This window comes from Zophobas morio, unplaced genomic scaffold (genome assembly GCF_036711695.1).
Source record: "Zophobas morio isolate AGI-343-1 ecotype UQ-CSIRO unplaced genomic scaffold, CSIRO_AGI_Zmor_V1 ptg000021l, whole genome shotgun sequence".
Classification (NCBI taxonomy): domain Eukaryota; kingdom Metazoa; phylum Arthropoda; class Insecta; order Coleoptera; family Tenebrionidae; genus Zophobas; species Zophobas morio.
In genome coordinates this window covers 12,528,184-12,543,439 of record NW_026972126.1, presented here as the reverse complement: position 1 = coordinate 12,543,439, position 15,256 = coordinate 12,528,184, and the positions used below count along the sequence as shown (strand labels likewise).

The following is a 15,256-nucleotide window of genomic DNA, read 5'->3' as shown; positions in this document are numbered from 1 at the left end:
ATTTAATTTGCTTTGAAACATTATTTCAAAGATTTTTCTAGATTTTTAGTTTACGGTTTTTTTATTTTCCAGTAAAGTTTTTCTCTAGATATTTTCAAAAATACTGTGAAATCTCCAGATCTTTTTCGGACGTGGCTCTGTTTTCTCTGCTTTCGCTTCATCAGCCAGCCTTTGTTGTGGTTTTACGTTTCAAAGTACCAAACACTTTGTTTTTTCTCCACTATAAATCAAAAGAATCCCGTCTCGAATTACCTAATTAACCCTCTGTAGTTACAAAGTACTTTTTAACCACTAGCGCAAACAAAAACTAACGACAACCCAACCACCGCAGGTACCACTCAGCCCCCGTTCTCCAGCGCAGCTGTCACCGGTACCACCCAGGTCACGGTTCACAACACGCCGGCCCCAACACACACCGTCAGCGTGGTACCCAACCGCAACCCTGCCCCCAGGACCTTCACGTCGACCGAGGCCCAAACGGACGAAATCTCGGTGTGCCCGCCGCCCGCCGTCCCCGACACCGCCGCCACTCGTGAGCAGCGTCGCAAGGAGCGGCGAGAGCGGCGGCACCAGCGGCGGTCCAACGGCGCCAGCCACCGCCACACGGTCGACAGTGGTACCCAGGCCAACACGCTGCCGCAGAACTCGAGTCAAAATGACCGGCTCCCGGATCTGCTCAACAGCCACATGCCGCCCCCGTACTCGCCGCTGCCCAGCAACGTGCCGCCCCCGAACGTCGTGCTGCCCAGCCCGATGATGGTACCGCCACCGCATCATCCTATGCAAAGTGTAGTACCTAACAATGTAGTGCCTAGTGGTTTAGTGGCGTTCCCGCCGCCGCAGGTCGTTGGCGGCCAAGTGCCCCTGGTGCAGGGGAGCGGGCCGGTGGCGGTGCCGGTGCCGCCCCCCTCGGGATTCAGGTTTCCGTTTCCGGCAGGAGGATTTCGAAGGTGAGTTTTGGGTGAGGTGGAGCGTTTAATGACCTGTAAGTTTTGCAAACACGAAATCTGCTTTACTATATTTACAATATATTTCTTTGTGTCGTTATTTAATGCAGGAAATAAATTGGAATTTCAGCCGTCGAGATTTGAAACGCGGAAAATTGCACTGTAAAAACGTTATTGTTTGATGTTTTCACGAGTTTGCATCAATGACAGACGTCCAATCGCGTTTCGTTTCGGCGTTTTGTTGCTGGTTGGACTGTATTTTATCCGTCCCACGCCGCCGACACTCATCGTCCGTGTCCAAACAGGACTCTTTTAATGGATCAGTTTACTGTTAGATTAAAAATCTGTTTGTATCTGAATGTCGCCCATTCATCACTGACAACATTCCGTCGATTCGATAAACAAGGATTTCGGAGTCATCGATTTCGGGCCTCTGCGGTAATTACCAATAACAACCCCTTTGTTCCTCTGGTACACAGTAAAAAAAATTGGTTGCGAACCAAAAAACCTAGCATAAACCCGAAGAAGTAGCAGAAATACTGTGATAATAATAATAATAATAATATTACAACTAGTCTTACAAATTTTATCCTTTTAAAAATTGAAACTTTAAAGCATAACAAATTATTGAAATAATACTGAAGTAGCACTTTTCATCCGGATGCGGATGCAGAACTTCCATCACCAGACCACCGTGCTTGCTTTAAATTGTCTAATTTTTTACCGTGCGTACCTCGAGTGCCTGAGGATCCACCTCTGGGAAGGTTCATTAATCCCAGAGTTCGTTTCGCCCCGAAATAAAATAAAACGAATTGTTTTAGAGACGTGGAGACGGTTGAGAATTCAAATTATTAGCGTTTTCTTCACTTCGTCGTAAACGTTCGAATCAACACAAAGCTCTATGCCATTACGGTTAAGCATCTGCGCTAGTACAAATCCCGGAGCAGGATTTGTCAATTATGGGAGATGGCAAATTTTAATTAACATTAGTCACGAACACAGATTTGAAATAATTGAGGCTCAATAAGTGAGAAGGGTATTCTAGTGTCCAACTAATGTTTTCGAGCGGGCATTAGTTTCTATAATCATAATATGGAAATGGAAACGTTGCTTCTGGGAAGCAAATACGGGAAAATTTATTGCTGGAGTCGATGGCTTACTTGTTCCCATTTAATTAATAAAAGGGTACTAAGTTTTGAGTGTTTAAACGTGCGTGTGATAACATTTAAGGAAAAAATAGAACAATAAGAACGCTCGTGCACAAAGGAAAATATAAAAAATATACTCCTATATCTCTTAGTAAAAGTTAAAGTTCATTGTTATCTGCAACATAATAGCATATCACTCATTAAAATCGACGAGGAGAAAAAGGTAGCGGAATAGTTGTAAAAATTGTTGCTATTGTCAGAACAATGTCAATGTAAATTCAGGCCGCCACACATAAAGACCCCTGACAAGCTGACCTTGTTTGTCTGCCATTCGACAAACCGTGTAATCCGCCCTTAATTCACAAAAATAGGGAAACTTGTGTGTTGTTGAGATTATTTGCACTGTTGGTGGATCTTCCTAGTTACTAAAAAATCTGCACATCTATAGTGTGCTTCCAAATTTATCTTATTTACCCCGAAACTCTTCGTGGGTGTTTGACGTTTTATACAGTTGCTAAAAATATCTGAAATAACGAAGTACATTCAGCATTTTTGTGAAACTAATCTCGATGATGGAATGAAATTTTCTTTGATGTTCTTTCATTAAATTATTTTAGATTGGACCACGAGCTCTAATGTTAAAGGTCTCATTAATTGATTGGGGCAATGTGGTATTTTTATACTTTTATATTTTTTAAATTAATCACTATTTAGAAAAAATGAAAGGCAAAAATGTCATGTTAATAAGTTTTTAGTACATAATTATAGTACAGCCTGTACATTTAAATTTGAACATGAATTCAGATGCCAAAATCTCCAAGGACAATTTAATTCTTTTAGAAAGCTCTGTTAAAGAATGTATAAAATATTATACCGTAATAGACAATATGTAAGTATGAATTCTTCTGTATGCAAAGATCGTCTATCTGAAAAGTAAATCTGGCAGCACAATCACCATTGTAATTTTTAATGAATATTAGGATTTTCGCTATCTCTCGGACATAATTTTTTGTCATCCATTCATACTGTGTCTATTTAATTTAAGTCCAGAAGTGTGCGAATGCCAGATAGAGATTTATAAATGTATTATTACCTCACATAATAACGAAACAAAGAGATTAAAGATCAAACTTTTTTCCACTTCCTCTTCCTGACGGCAGACAGCTGTCACAGTTGACTCTTTATATCTTTTTTCTTGTAATGCACATAAAAGTGTAATTAAGATCAAAAGCTCTTTGAGGTTTAGTCGTATCAAGCTTGCGGGTTTTTAGCAGTGGGTTCCGAACAAACGTCTCGTTTTCCATACTTTCGGTTACGTAACAAGCGAGTTTAAAATCGCTAATGAACAACCGGAAGAAATTTAACGTTTCCGTTAATTTATTAGTGAATAAAATTTTATCGATTTGGTGTGTTTTAGATCAGTGTTAGTTCATTAGAGGGATTAGCGTTCCCCCATTTGTGCTTGAAAAGAAAGCTCCGCGTCTTCGCCGTCACAGGCACTCATTGATATGTTGTATAAATTAATTCCGAGATCCTTGTCAAGACGTTCGCTTGGACGGTCATCAATAAAAGCTTCTATAAAACCACTTTATGAGAACCCTCGTCTTGGCTGCGTCTATAGAAATCAGTTATACCTGAAGCGATTAGAAAGGATACACATTCTTTTCGTTTTATGGTGGATACTAAACCTCACAGCGTGGTGTTAAAAGGATCTTCTGCGATAATTAACGAAATTCTCGTTATCATTGCGTTTCTCGTCGTCGTTTATACTACCGTTTAAAAATTTAGCGCTATTTGTAAAAGTCCGACGGCTCGTAAATATTTCACTCGTCGCTTTTTCTAACCACTTGTAACAGATTTATCTATGTTCGGTTTTTTGTTCTTCGTTTTTCTGATTGGGTGGTCCCTTCGATACGCCCGAAATCCAGCCACAAGCCATCGAATATTAATGCGAAATTTGAAACAAAACTTCGAGGGAGCTAATTTCGAGTTGAAGTGGAATTTCAAAATGCCGCGATGATTATCTCCGGAATTATACGCAGATTACTCCCGAGTTTAACGCAATTAAAAATAGTAGAAATCTTCGTAGAAAGCTCTATTACGAAACCGTTTCGAGTGAATCTATTAAGCGCTTTTGAATCGAGACGTGGAACTTCTTCAAATTAGCACGAGATTAAAATGAAAACCGCACATACGACACTGGTTTTTAATTAACGTGGAAACTGCATAGTGTTTACGCTTAACAGTTGATTTAATTGACGGTTGTTTGTTCCTTATTGTCGGAGTGCACGGGCGTATGAAGAATTTCAATATAACGGTCGCTCGATATTCAGTTTCTTTCGGTTTTCTGGATAACTTGCAGCGGTGGGATTTCTCCATTGTGTGGCAGTTGACGGACAGTTTCATTTTCATGCACCGGCTACAAAACACGACAATTTTACGACGAGAACAAATAACGAGGAAAACACGCAGTGAACGGTGATCGTGGAGTGCGATAACGAATTTTCTCGGGATCGAATTTTATGGGGAGGAGGAAATTGTTGCTAATGCAACGGCGGCGCCGACAAGGGACGCGGGGTCGTTGGTCCCGATTTTTCCTTACGGGACAACTTCAACTGTCACTGGTTTCCGGTTACAACTTCGCTTACTTCGCAGATGAGAGGTCCGGGGATTAATGACGTTGTGACAAAATTTTGTTATGGAAAACTCACTTCAACAATAGGCATAACATGCTTCCTTTATCTGTACTTTAACAGTCCACACATAGCTTTATTTTAACTTATAGGGATTATCTGAAATCATTTTATCTCATCTGAATGAAAATCCGACGAACAGTTATTTTCCCTAATACAATTGTTAGATTTTATTTTATTAGTATACAAAAATACTGTTTCAATTTCAGTTTTTTTAAGCCGAACACCGATATTTTTTATTTTATGGAAAAAATTTTAAGCGTGGTTTTGTAAAATATTAATTTCTACTTCACGTTATGGAAACTTTCAAATATTGGTATTTTATGTAAAAGGTCCTTTGAGTTAAACTTCAATGTAACAACAAACTTTGATAATCCTGATACAAAAGAAAGTTTATTTAATGTTCTAAAATCAAAGTTAATTATCCTGTAAACATGATGTACTGTTTGTGACCTAAAAGACCCAAAAACCAATATACACCGTTTTAGCCGATAGATTTCAAGATATATACATTTTTATGAAAAACATGATCAGATTTAAAAATTTACAGCTCCACTATTTTTAAAGATAAAGGTTTAAAATTCTGCTGCATGTTTTTTTATATAGACACCAAGTCATGGTGCCAGGTTTATTTGGAGTTATCTTACTATTTAAAAAAAAAATCTTTTTTTCACTAGCAGCCATGAAGCATGCAAATGTCGACTTATTTAGAGGTAGCAAATTCAACTTTTGCGACCACGGGTTCAAAAAGAAGATTGAGGTTATGTACGCAAAACTTGATGTGATTATTTCTTAAAAAATCAATAAATGTGTGCTACTAACATTATTTGAGTATACGCATGGTAGTTGGTAGACGGTGGGAGATAAAATTATTAACTCAGCGACAAGTGTAAACGGTTTTCTTTGTGTTGAAGATTTAAATTAAGTTTGATTAGAAATCAAAACAAAATAATGTTGCGTCAAAAAATTGAACATTTATTTTTTCAATTTATTGTCTTATGGTTTCTACTAGTGAAAAAAATAGTATATTAACCACGGTTGCAAAGCCACTTCTAGACCTCGCGCTTCAGAGCCCTCGACGCTGCGCGTCTCGGGTTCTAATTTGCGCTCGGTCTAGAATGCTTGGCTTTGCAACCTTGGATAATAATGTACTATTTTTTTAATGTAGCGGAATTCAAAATTTTTTTAAATATCAATAACATTTTACAGAAAAGTGCAATTGTTGATCAAAAATTCTTTGCATTAAACACCGTTTTTTCATTTTTTCTTCCCGAGTGTAAGTTAAGGAAGTATTGTAATAGGGTCCATCCGGTGAGTGGCTACTTTCATGTTTTCTGGTTGTTTCATGACTGTCTGTTGTCTACCAATGTCAATTTTAATTAGACAGATAATCTCTGAAACTACTGGATTGATCGTTTTCAAATTTCAGCTGTGATTTAAGAATATCTTGGTAAAACGCTAATCAAAATTTGTCTAATCATTCCCTAACAAGTTAATAACATTTCCTCATTATTTTGCCTACTAAAGGTTACCTAAATTTTATAAAATAATATACTTCTGTACTTGCGGTTTATGAATGTACCTTAATTTTTGTCACAATTACTTTATAAAAAATTTGTTTACGCAATGTTTTCTATGTGTAGATTCGAATTCCAACCTAATACAATTTTTTTTTTGTGACTAGTGTTTCTATGTTTTTTTACTAATAGGGGTTGTCATAAAATAAATAAAATTTTTGCAAAATCAAATTAAGTATTTTCGACGTTTCATGACCCCGAGAGCACGAGAAAATAGTATTTTGGGGGAAAAAACTAAGTGTGGTTAATTAATTAATCAGTCTGCGTCGAGGAGACAAAATCAGTCAAATTTCATTTTCTTTTAGCCCTTCATGCTTGTAATCTGAACGTGCTAATAGTCGAATTCTTTTGAAATATAAACATAAACAGTCGAAGTTAAGCATGTGTTGAGAAATTGAGAATATCCACATTTTTTCCTGTTGGGGTGTTATTTACGCCACTGGTTTTTACTTTATAGAGGTTATCAATCACAAAAACGAAAATCACAAATTCAAATTTTATATTTTTTTAAAGGAGCGGGATTTGTCGACTTATTTTTAATCTAGAATCTAAAACTGAAAAAAAATATTGAGGGTGTTGCGTTGTATAATTTTCAATCGTAACACCATATATATTTGAAAATAATCTTAAATTGTAGCCCTAAAAGGGAGCAGTACGGCTCAGATAGCCCCTAGCGCGGCACAGCGATAATGCTCATGAAGCAACGCTGTCCGCAGTCACTTTGTGGATGGTTGGCCAAGATCGCCATACCTATCTGAGCGGCTCGGTGCGTCTCCCCCCTCGACACCCAATGGGTAAAAGAGGGTAACAGATTATATATATGTAGCCCTAAATTAGTTTTATCACACCATGTCGAAAGAATTTTTTCAATAGTTCATGAGAAATTCGTAATCTTTTGCCACTGACTGTCGGGACATCTGGGTATAGTTATGTTTCTGAAATAATGAATCTTGACAAGTGATTTCTGATTAGTTTACTTAAAGAGCCACTTGACTTATTCAGACCTATATTACTAAAGGTTGGCAGCCGTCTCCTCATCATTCTGTGTTGTAAAGGTTATTTAAATATAAAATAACGTACTCTTGTAGTCATGGTTTATGAATCCGCCTTAATTTTTATCACAATGATTTTACAAAAAATTTGTTTGTGCAATGTTTTCTATGTGTAGATTCGAATCTCATCGTAATAGAATGTGTTTTACTTTGTGACTAATGATTCTATGTTTTTTTTACTTATAGGGGTTATCATAAAATAAATGAAATTTTCGCAAAACCAAATTGTATAATTTTTCGAAAAAACTGGATTTGTACTTTTAAGTTTTTTCGACGTTTCATGACACCGGGAGCACGAAAAAATAGGTCCTCTGTTTCCGTCTGTCTGTCCGTCCGGATTTTATTTGACATATATTCTCCAAAACTACTGGACCGAATGTTGTTAAATTACATATATACGTAAATTAGGAATATCGTGTAAACGCTAACCAAAAGTTGGGTGATCATCCTTATCAACAATAAGATGACATTATCTCCGAAATTTATACTAGTAAATATTACTTAAAAGTTTTTAAAATAAGATACTTCTGCATATGTGATTTATGAGTCCGTTTTGAATTTTTACCCTATACATCCAGATTTTTGCAAAAAAGTATCAAAATTGTGTAATAACGTTTTACAGTTTTAACTTTGAAATTGAAAAACGGAATGTTCTGAAATCTTGCAAACGTTTTAAGGGTATGAAATGACGTCATTTTGACATTCTGTCGAATAAAAGTTCTTTAAATTTTATAAAATGGCATACTTCCGCAATCCTGCATGTGTGAAATTAGTGTTTATTTTTTTTACCTCCAAATTTTTATGAAAATATTCAAAATTGTATAACTACGTTTTATAGTTACATTTTTTCCCGTTGGGGTGTTAGTTACGCCACTGGTTTTTACTTTATAGAGGTTATCTATTACAAAACGAAAATCACAAATTCAAATTTTATAATTTTTCAAAGGAGCGGGATTTGTCGATTTATTTTTAATCTGGAATCTAAAACTGTAAAAGATATTGGGGGTGTTGCGTTGTATAATTTTCAATAGCCTGTATATTTGAAAATAATCTTAAAATGAGTTTTATCACACTACGTCAAAGAATTTTTTCAACAGTTCATGAGAAATTTGTACCCTTTTGCTACTGACTGTCGGGACATCTGGGTATAGTTATGTTTCTGAAATAATGAATCTTGAACAAGTGATTTCTGATTAGTTTCCTTAAAGAGCCACTTGACTTTTCAGAACTATATTACTAAAGATTGGCAGTCGTCTCCTCATCATTTTGCGTAGTAAAGATTATCTAAATATTATAAAATAACATACTCAACGTCATGGTTTATGAATCCGCCTTAATTTTTATCACAATGACTTTACAAAAATTTGTTTGTGCAATATTTTCTGGTTAAAATTCCATCGTAATAGAATGTTTTTTTCACTTTGTGGCTAGAGTTTCTATGTTTTTTTTTTACTTATAGGGTTATCATAAACTAAATAAAATTTTTCAAAATCAAATTGCATAATTTTTCGAAAAAACTAGATTTGCATTTTTATTTTCTCGACGTTTCTGTCTTTTATTTGACATATATTCTCCGAAACTACTGGATGGATTGTTGTCAAATTATATATACATATATGTATATTAGGAATATCGTGTAAATGGTAAATCGCTAACCAAAAGTTGGGTAATCATCCCCACCAATAATAAAATGACGACATCTTCGAAATTTACTCTAGTAAATGTTGTTTAAATTTTATAAAACACGATACTGAACATCAGATTTCTTGAAAAAAAAATCAAAATTGTGTAAGAACATTTTACAGTTTAACTTTGAAATTGGAAAACCGAATACTCTGAAATCTTGCAAACGTTTCAAGGTGAAAGGATGCTAAATCGTTAATCAAATTTTTTCGTTGAAGACGTTGTACAATTTTGTCCAATAAATGTTCTTTGAATTTTATAAAATCACTGACTCCTGCAATCCTGCATGTGTGATTTATGAATCCGTGTTTAGTTTTTACCTTTAGCATGCAGATTTTTGTGAAAATAATGAAAATTGTATCAGTACTTTTTATAACTCAACTTTGAAATTGCAAAAACCGAATACTGTGAAATCTTGTAAACATTTTAAGATTAGTGGAAGCATGGTAAATCGTCTCCGTCATTTTACAGTTTTATCGTACAAATGTTGCTCAAATTTTTTCTTGTTTTCGGGAAAAAACGGAGTATTAAGGGCACAAAATCAATCAAATTTCATTTTCTTTTAGCCTCCCATATCTGTAATTTGAACGTGCTAATAGTCGAATTTTTTCGAAATGTAAACATAAACAGTCGAAGTTAAGCATGTATTGAGAAATTGAGAATATCTATATTTCCCGTTGGTTATCAGCTTGAAAATATATTGCGGAGGTATTGTTTACGCCACTGGTTTAAAGGACGGAAGTTCTGTGAAAATAACTTTTAACCTTTTTTTTAATATGGAACCTAAAACGTCAAAGTTCAATAGTTAATGAAAAACTTGCAATCTTCTATCACTGATTGTCGGGATATCTGTGTATAGTTATGTTTCTAAAATAATGAATCTTGAACAAGTGATTTCTGAATAGTTTATTTAGACATGCACTTGACTTATTCAGTACATAATACTAAAAATCGACGGCCGTATTCACACAATATTTAATCACTGTCGGGACATCTGTGTATAGTTGTGTCACAGATATAGTGAATCTTGAACAACACTAAAGTTTATCAACGAGATCCTAAAGAGCACGAAAAAGCATATATGTATGTTTTACACTAAACAAATAAATCTTGTCATAGAGAAATAGAACGAGCTCGCGTAGCGAGCGAGACGTCGTACGCAACGTTGGCGGAGCTCGCGAAGCGAGCGACTCGTCATTTAAATCAATGGTTTTCACTTTTTGTTATGCGAATCGAAATAATTTAAATCAATAAACTATGTCACGACCGACGCAAAGCGCGGGTCTGCTTTAGACTTTGCATCCTGAAGGCCAGTACACTTCTACCGGTTATATAACATAAATGCTGTATTCTAATGCTAAACTGAATGTAATAACCTATTGTACAGTGCATATTACTAACGATATTTGTATTCAAATTTAAATGTAAATTGTAAACAAGTTCGAATGCGTGATTTTGTTCCGATTTGTATATTTTATTATAGTGATTTAAACAAAAGCTATACAGGGTTGGACTTTCTAAATTGTTTCGAAAGTTCTGTTTCACGTAAGCCTTTGATGTCACGCGTCCATTTTCCACAAAAAGTAACTCACTTTTATTATTAAAAAAAAAAAAACAGTCGGACTGCAAAAACTCTTCCATCGTATAATTCTTTAATGGAACAGGGTTTCAAAGTATGTGATTTTTGGTGGATTATTCATTAGCGCAGCCTAATTAATACAAGTTTTAGCTAATCCAGCAGTTCTCGTATTAGTGGCAAAAATAGTTGTTATTCTAACCTGACTAAAGATCAAGTGAATCGATCCACTCCCTATGTAAATTTTTCCAACTTCGTGGGTGTAATTGTGTTTTTGTGCGAAAATGACTGAAGGTCATGCCGTATTTGACGTTTTTACCCATTATGGCTGCATATTTGTTTCAAATTTCAATTAATTTTTCAGTTGGGGTTGCCAATTCAATGACTTTAAAGTCACTGTGAGTGCGGTACCAACGTTAGGTTTTCATTGATTGTTTTTTTTGACATTGTATTGAATTTACAACTGTGGTTTTATATTATGCACTTGGGTTTTTTTGTTTTTAACGAGTATGGAAGTCCAAGTTCTATAGTAAACACGTTCGCGGAATGTGTGTCACATGGAATAGTAAGAATAATTTGGCGGAGTTACCCGACGACGTGTGGTTTCATCTCCACTGATACCTCGAATATTTCTGCTTTTGTGAACATATGTCTGGCCAGCGGAAACTCAAACCTGGCACCGTCCCTGGATCGATGCGACCAATCCGATGTAGATTATTTCATTTTCATGCACCAGTGACACTCGAAGAATTCTCTCCTCGTCCCGAGCAAATAACGCATAAAAACAAGCTGTGAACATTGTTCACGCAGCGTTTTTTCTATCAACGCAGGATTAAACACGCCATTGTGATACCTGTTTTCGTGGGAGTATCACCTTGGATACACCATTATTACCCAGAACCAGAATCATCATGTTGCCTTTCTAATTTACAGAACACAATCGATTCCGAGTTTTACCAGTCGAGTGGTTCTCGCTCTTCCTTACCCATATTTCTGCTCCGGACTGGTTCTGCCACATGGAACCCATTCAGCGTCTCCTAATGAGTCACATAGTGATTTTCATTCATCTTCTTAATTAGTCGGTCCCACCGTGCCAACGCAACGGCGTCCCGAGAAAAAATCCGAAACAGGTATTAGATTTCTTCTCCGTCGCCTATCACGAACTCCAAACAATAAATTAGTGGGGCAAAAAAGCGGCCCGGACCCTACAATTAACCAGACAAAGAGTGGTTATGTAAATTCCTCAACGTGTCCGACGAGGACGAGCGATCAAAGAAGTTGAGGCCTCTCGTAATTGGTTAGACAGAGACCAGCTTGGATGTGAGAACGGGATTTTTTCTTGTGGAAAGTTCAGCGGATTCCTTTCACTTTATGTTGTTGAAATTAGTAGATCTGTAAAAGGAACGGGGGATAGGATGCATTATCGAATTTAACCGGAATTTTAAGTAGGCTCAAATTAAATTCGGCAGCCCCTTTTTCCCAGTCTATGAGCCCGATAGGCCAGTGGCGTAGCCAGCGGTTTCGGTTAGCGCTACTTTAAAATGAGGTTTTGAATTTTATTCAAAAATCAGGAATAATAATATTTTTTTTATTTACCGTATGCTGTATGTAATCTTAGGAATTTCAAAGTTATCTCTATTATTACCGGAACTATTGCGATATTTTTAATTTTGGTATGCTTCTGGAACCAATTTGTATTGGAATTACTCAATTACCGTAGTGTTTCGAATTTTGAGACTTATTTGCTCGTTGTGTAATAAATACCATTATATGCTTTGATCGAATTACTTTCGGAATTTAATATTTACTTATTGTTCGCATTTTTTTAGAAGTTTTGGAATTGCTGTGAACGGAGTTACTCAGATTTATTTGACGTTGTGAAAATTATTTGGGTTTTACTGTATTTGGTGCTCTTTAAAAATCAGACTACTAAAATTATACAGGGTGAATCAATAAGGGCTGACTTCTGTATCTCATTATTTTCAAATGTAAAAAAAAATCAAGGACGGCTTTAAATTAAATTTTATCTCTACAGAGTGTTGCCTTTTTTTTCTCTTTGACTATTTGAAAGTGTAATGTTTTACATCTTTTTTGATAAACTAAACATATAAAATCCTAATGGCTTGGCAACCTCGCATTGGAATTTCACAAATGAAATGTTTTTATAATTAGTTAATAGTTTGTAAATATTTGAATATATGTATTATGAAGAATTGAAATTACTTGATTTCACCCAAATTACTATAAAACTAGAAATTATATACAGGGTGAGTCACCAAGCGCGCTGTTCTCGATATTCCATTAATAGAAAAAAGTCATACATTAAAATTATTTGCGACTACACAGAGTGTTTTGTTTTTGGGGCATACGAGTATTTTGACACATTTTTATTGGCCTGTTCCTACGCTTTATAACCATTGTTTATTTTTCAAATTCTGACGCGACGTTGCCACGTTATTCGAATTTCCTCGATTTTTTTTAGCAATGCTGTAATTAAAAAAAAATGACAAAAATATTATCTTTAAGGTCTCTGTTGCAGTATTTAATGGAGGGATAAACAGAGTTACGCACTTTTTGTGGTACCAATTAGATCAAATTTTAATACAGAGTGTTTCTAAAAATTCTGTAACGTTCTAGAATTCAAATATTAATATTTTCAGTTTTTTTTTCTCTAATACAACACCTTACGGCAACTTACTCTGTTTTTTGTTCTCTTTCTTTCAATATGTGGGTGTGTTTCTAAAAAAAGAAAAAAATTCGCAGTAACTTTAAATTTACATAGAAAATAAAAAAAGAGGACAGAAAACAGCTTAAAAAGCAGTAAATTAAAATTGTAATAAATTAAAAAAAAGTGTATACAGAGTGATACTAAAATTACTTTCAACTGTACAGAGTGTTCTGTTTTTAAGCAGGTCTAACACACAACTTAGTTTTTTCAAATATGTAGAATGACATTTATATATTTTCATACATTTTGATTGACTTCTTCTTAGGCTTTAGCGCCATTGTTGATTCTCGAAATTCGGATGCGACGTTGCCAAGTTATTTTGCTAAAAAAAATCCAAAAATTTGGAATAAGGTGGCAACACCACATCGGAATTTCAAAAATAAACTATAATTATAAAGGAAGAGACTAATAAGAATATGTGAACATATATGGGATATTCCATTAAAAAAAACCAAGTTGTGTGCTATGACTTGAAAACAAAACACTCTGTATCGTTAAAAATAATTTTATTAGTGTATCGTCCTCAAAGAACCGTACAACTTTGGTCTTTGACTTTTTCTGTCTTTAGTAATCAATAAGATATCGAGAACCACGTTTGGTCACTCACCCTGTATATAATTTTCATTAGTTCTCTAGTTCTAATTTGAGTGAAGTAATTTCTTTATAATAAATCAATTAATTACAAAATATTTTTAAAATGTCAAAATATTTCGAAAATTATACAGGGTGAGTCAATAATAGTATCTCATCCTCGTATATTTGACCCAATTTTGGAGATGGTTCGCTTCTTTATATTTATTATTCCGTAATTCCAGGTACGCTTTTCGACTTTTCTATTTTTCGATTTCTTAATTATTCAGTCTTATGATTTCTCAATTTTTCGATGTTTTAATTTTGGGATTTTTCAATTTAACGAGTTTTCGATTTCTCGATTTTACAATTTTACGATATTTGTATGTTTCAATTTCTGGGTTTATCAATTTTTTAATTCTTCAATTTCACGACATTTTAATTTCTCGATGTTCCTGACCTTCGGCTTTCCTGTTTTTCAATTTTTCGGATTTTTAAAAGTTTGACTTTCGATTTTTCGATTTCTCAATTTTTCGGTTTTGCAATTTCTCAATTTTTCGATCTTTTTGGAATTTTTCGATTTTGCGACTTGTCAATTTTTCGATTTCTTAATTTTTTTATGTTCCGATTCCCGGATTGTTTAATTTTTTTATCCTCAAATTTCTCGATGTTATAATTCCTTGATGATTTTTCTGTTTTTCAATTTTTTTGAATATTTAAAATTTCGACCTTCAATTTTTCGATTTCTTGATTTTGCAGTTTTTAGATTTTTCAATCCTAAATTTTTCAGTTTTTTGATGTTTCAATTTCCTCATTTTTCAGTTTTTCGATGTTTTAATTTTCCCATATTTTAAATTTAGATTTTTTTAATTTCTCAATTTTCAATTTTTCTATTTTTCGAATTTTTGAATTTTATATTTTTCAATTTTTTGGTATCTCGGATTCTCGATCTTTTGATTTTTCGTCTTCTCGGTTTTAGTTCTTTCAGGTTTGCAATTTATTGATTTGTAAAATTTTTAATTTTTCTATTTTTCAATTTTTCGATTTCCGGATTTGTGAAGATTTTTGATTTCTACTTTGGGTGAAATCAAGTAATTCCATTTCTTTATAATGAATTTAATTAACTACAAAACAATTTTAGACGTCAAAATATTTCGAAAATTATACGGGGTGAGTCAATAACAGTATCTCATCCCTGCGTATTTGACCCAATTTTGGAGATTGCTCGCTTATTTATATTTATTATTCCGTAATTCCAGGTTCGCTCTTTTCGATTTCTCGT

At 34.5% G+C, this 15,256-nt stretch overlaps 1 protein-coding gene across 1 annotated transcript in view; it reads left to right on the top strand.

Annotated features, from left to right (window-relative positions):
• Positions 1–15,256, top strand: part of LOC135133337 (uncharacterized) — a 293,762-nt gene that overhangs the window by 118,142 nt on the left and 160,364 nt on the right. Inside the window, exon 4 of the mRNA XM_064061717.1 lies at positions 332–950. Within this exon, the coding sequence (XP_063917787.1) occupies positions 332–950 (619 nt within the window). The remainder of the gene's footprint in view (positions 1–331; positions 951–15,256) is intronic.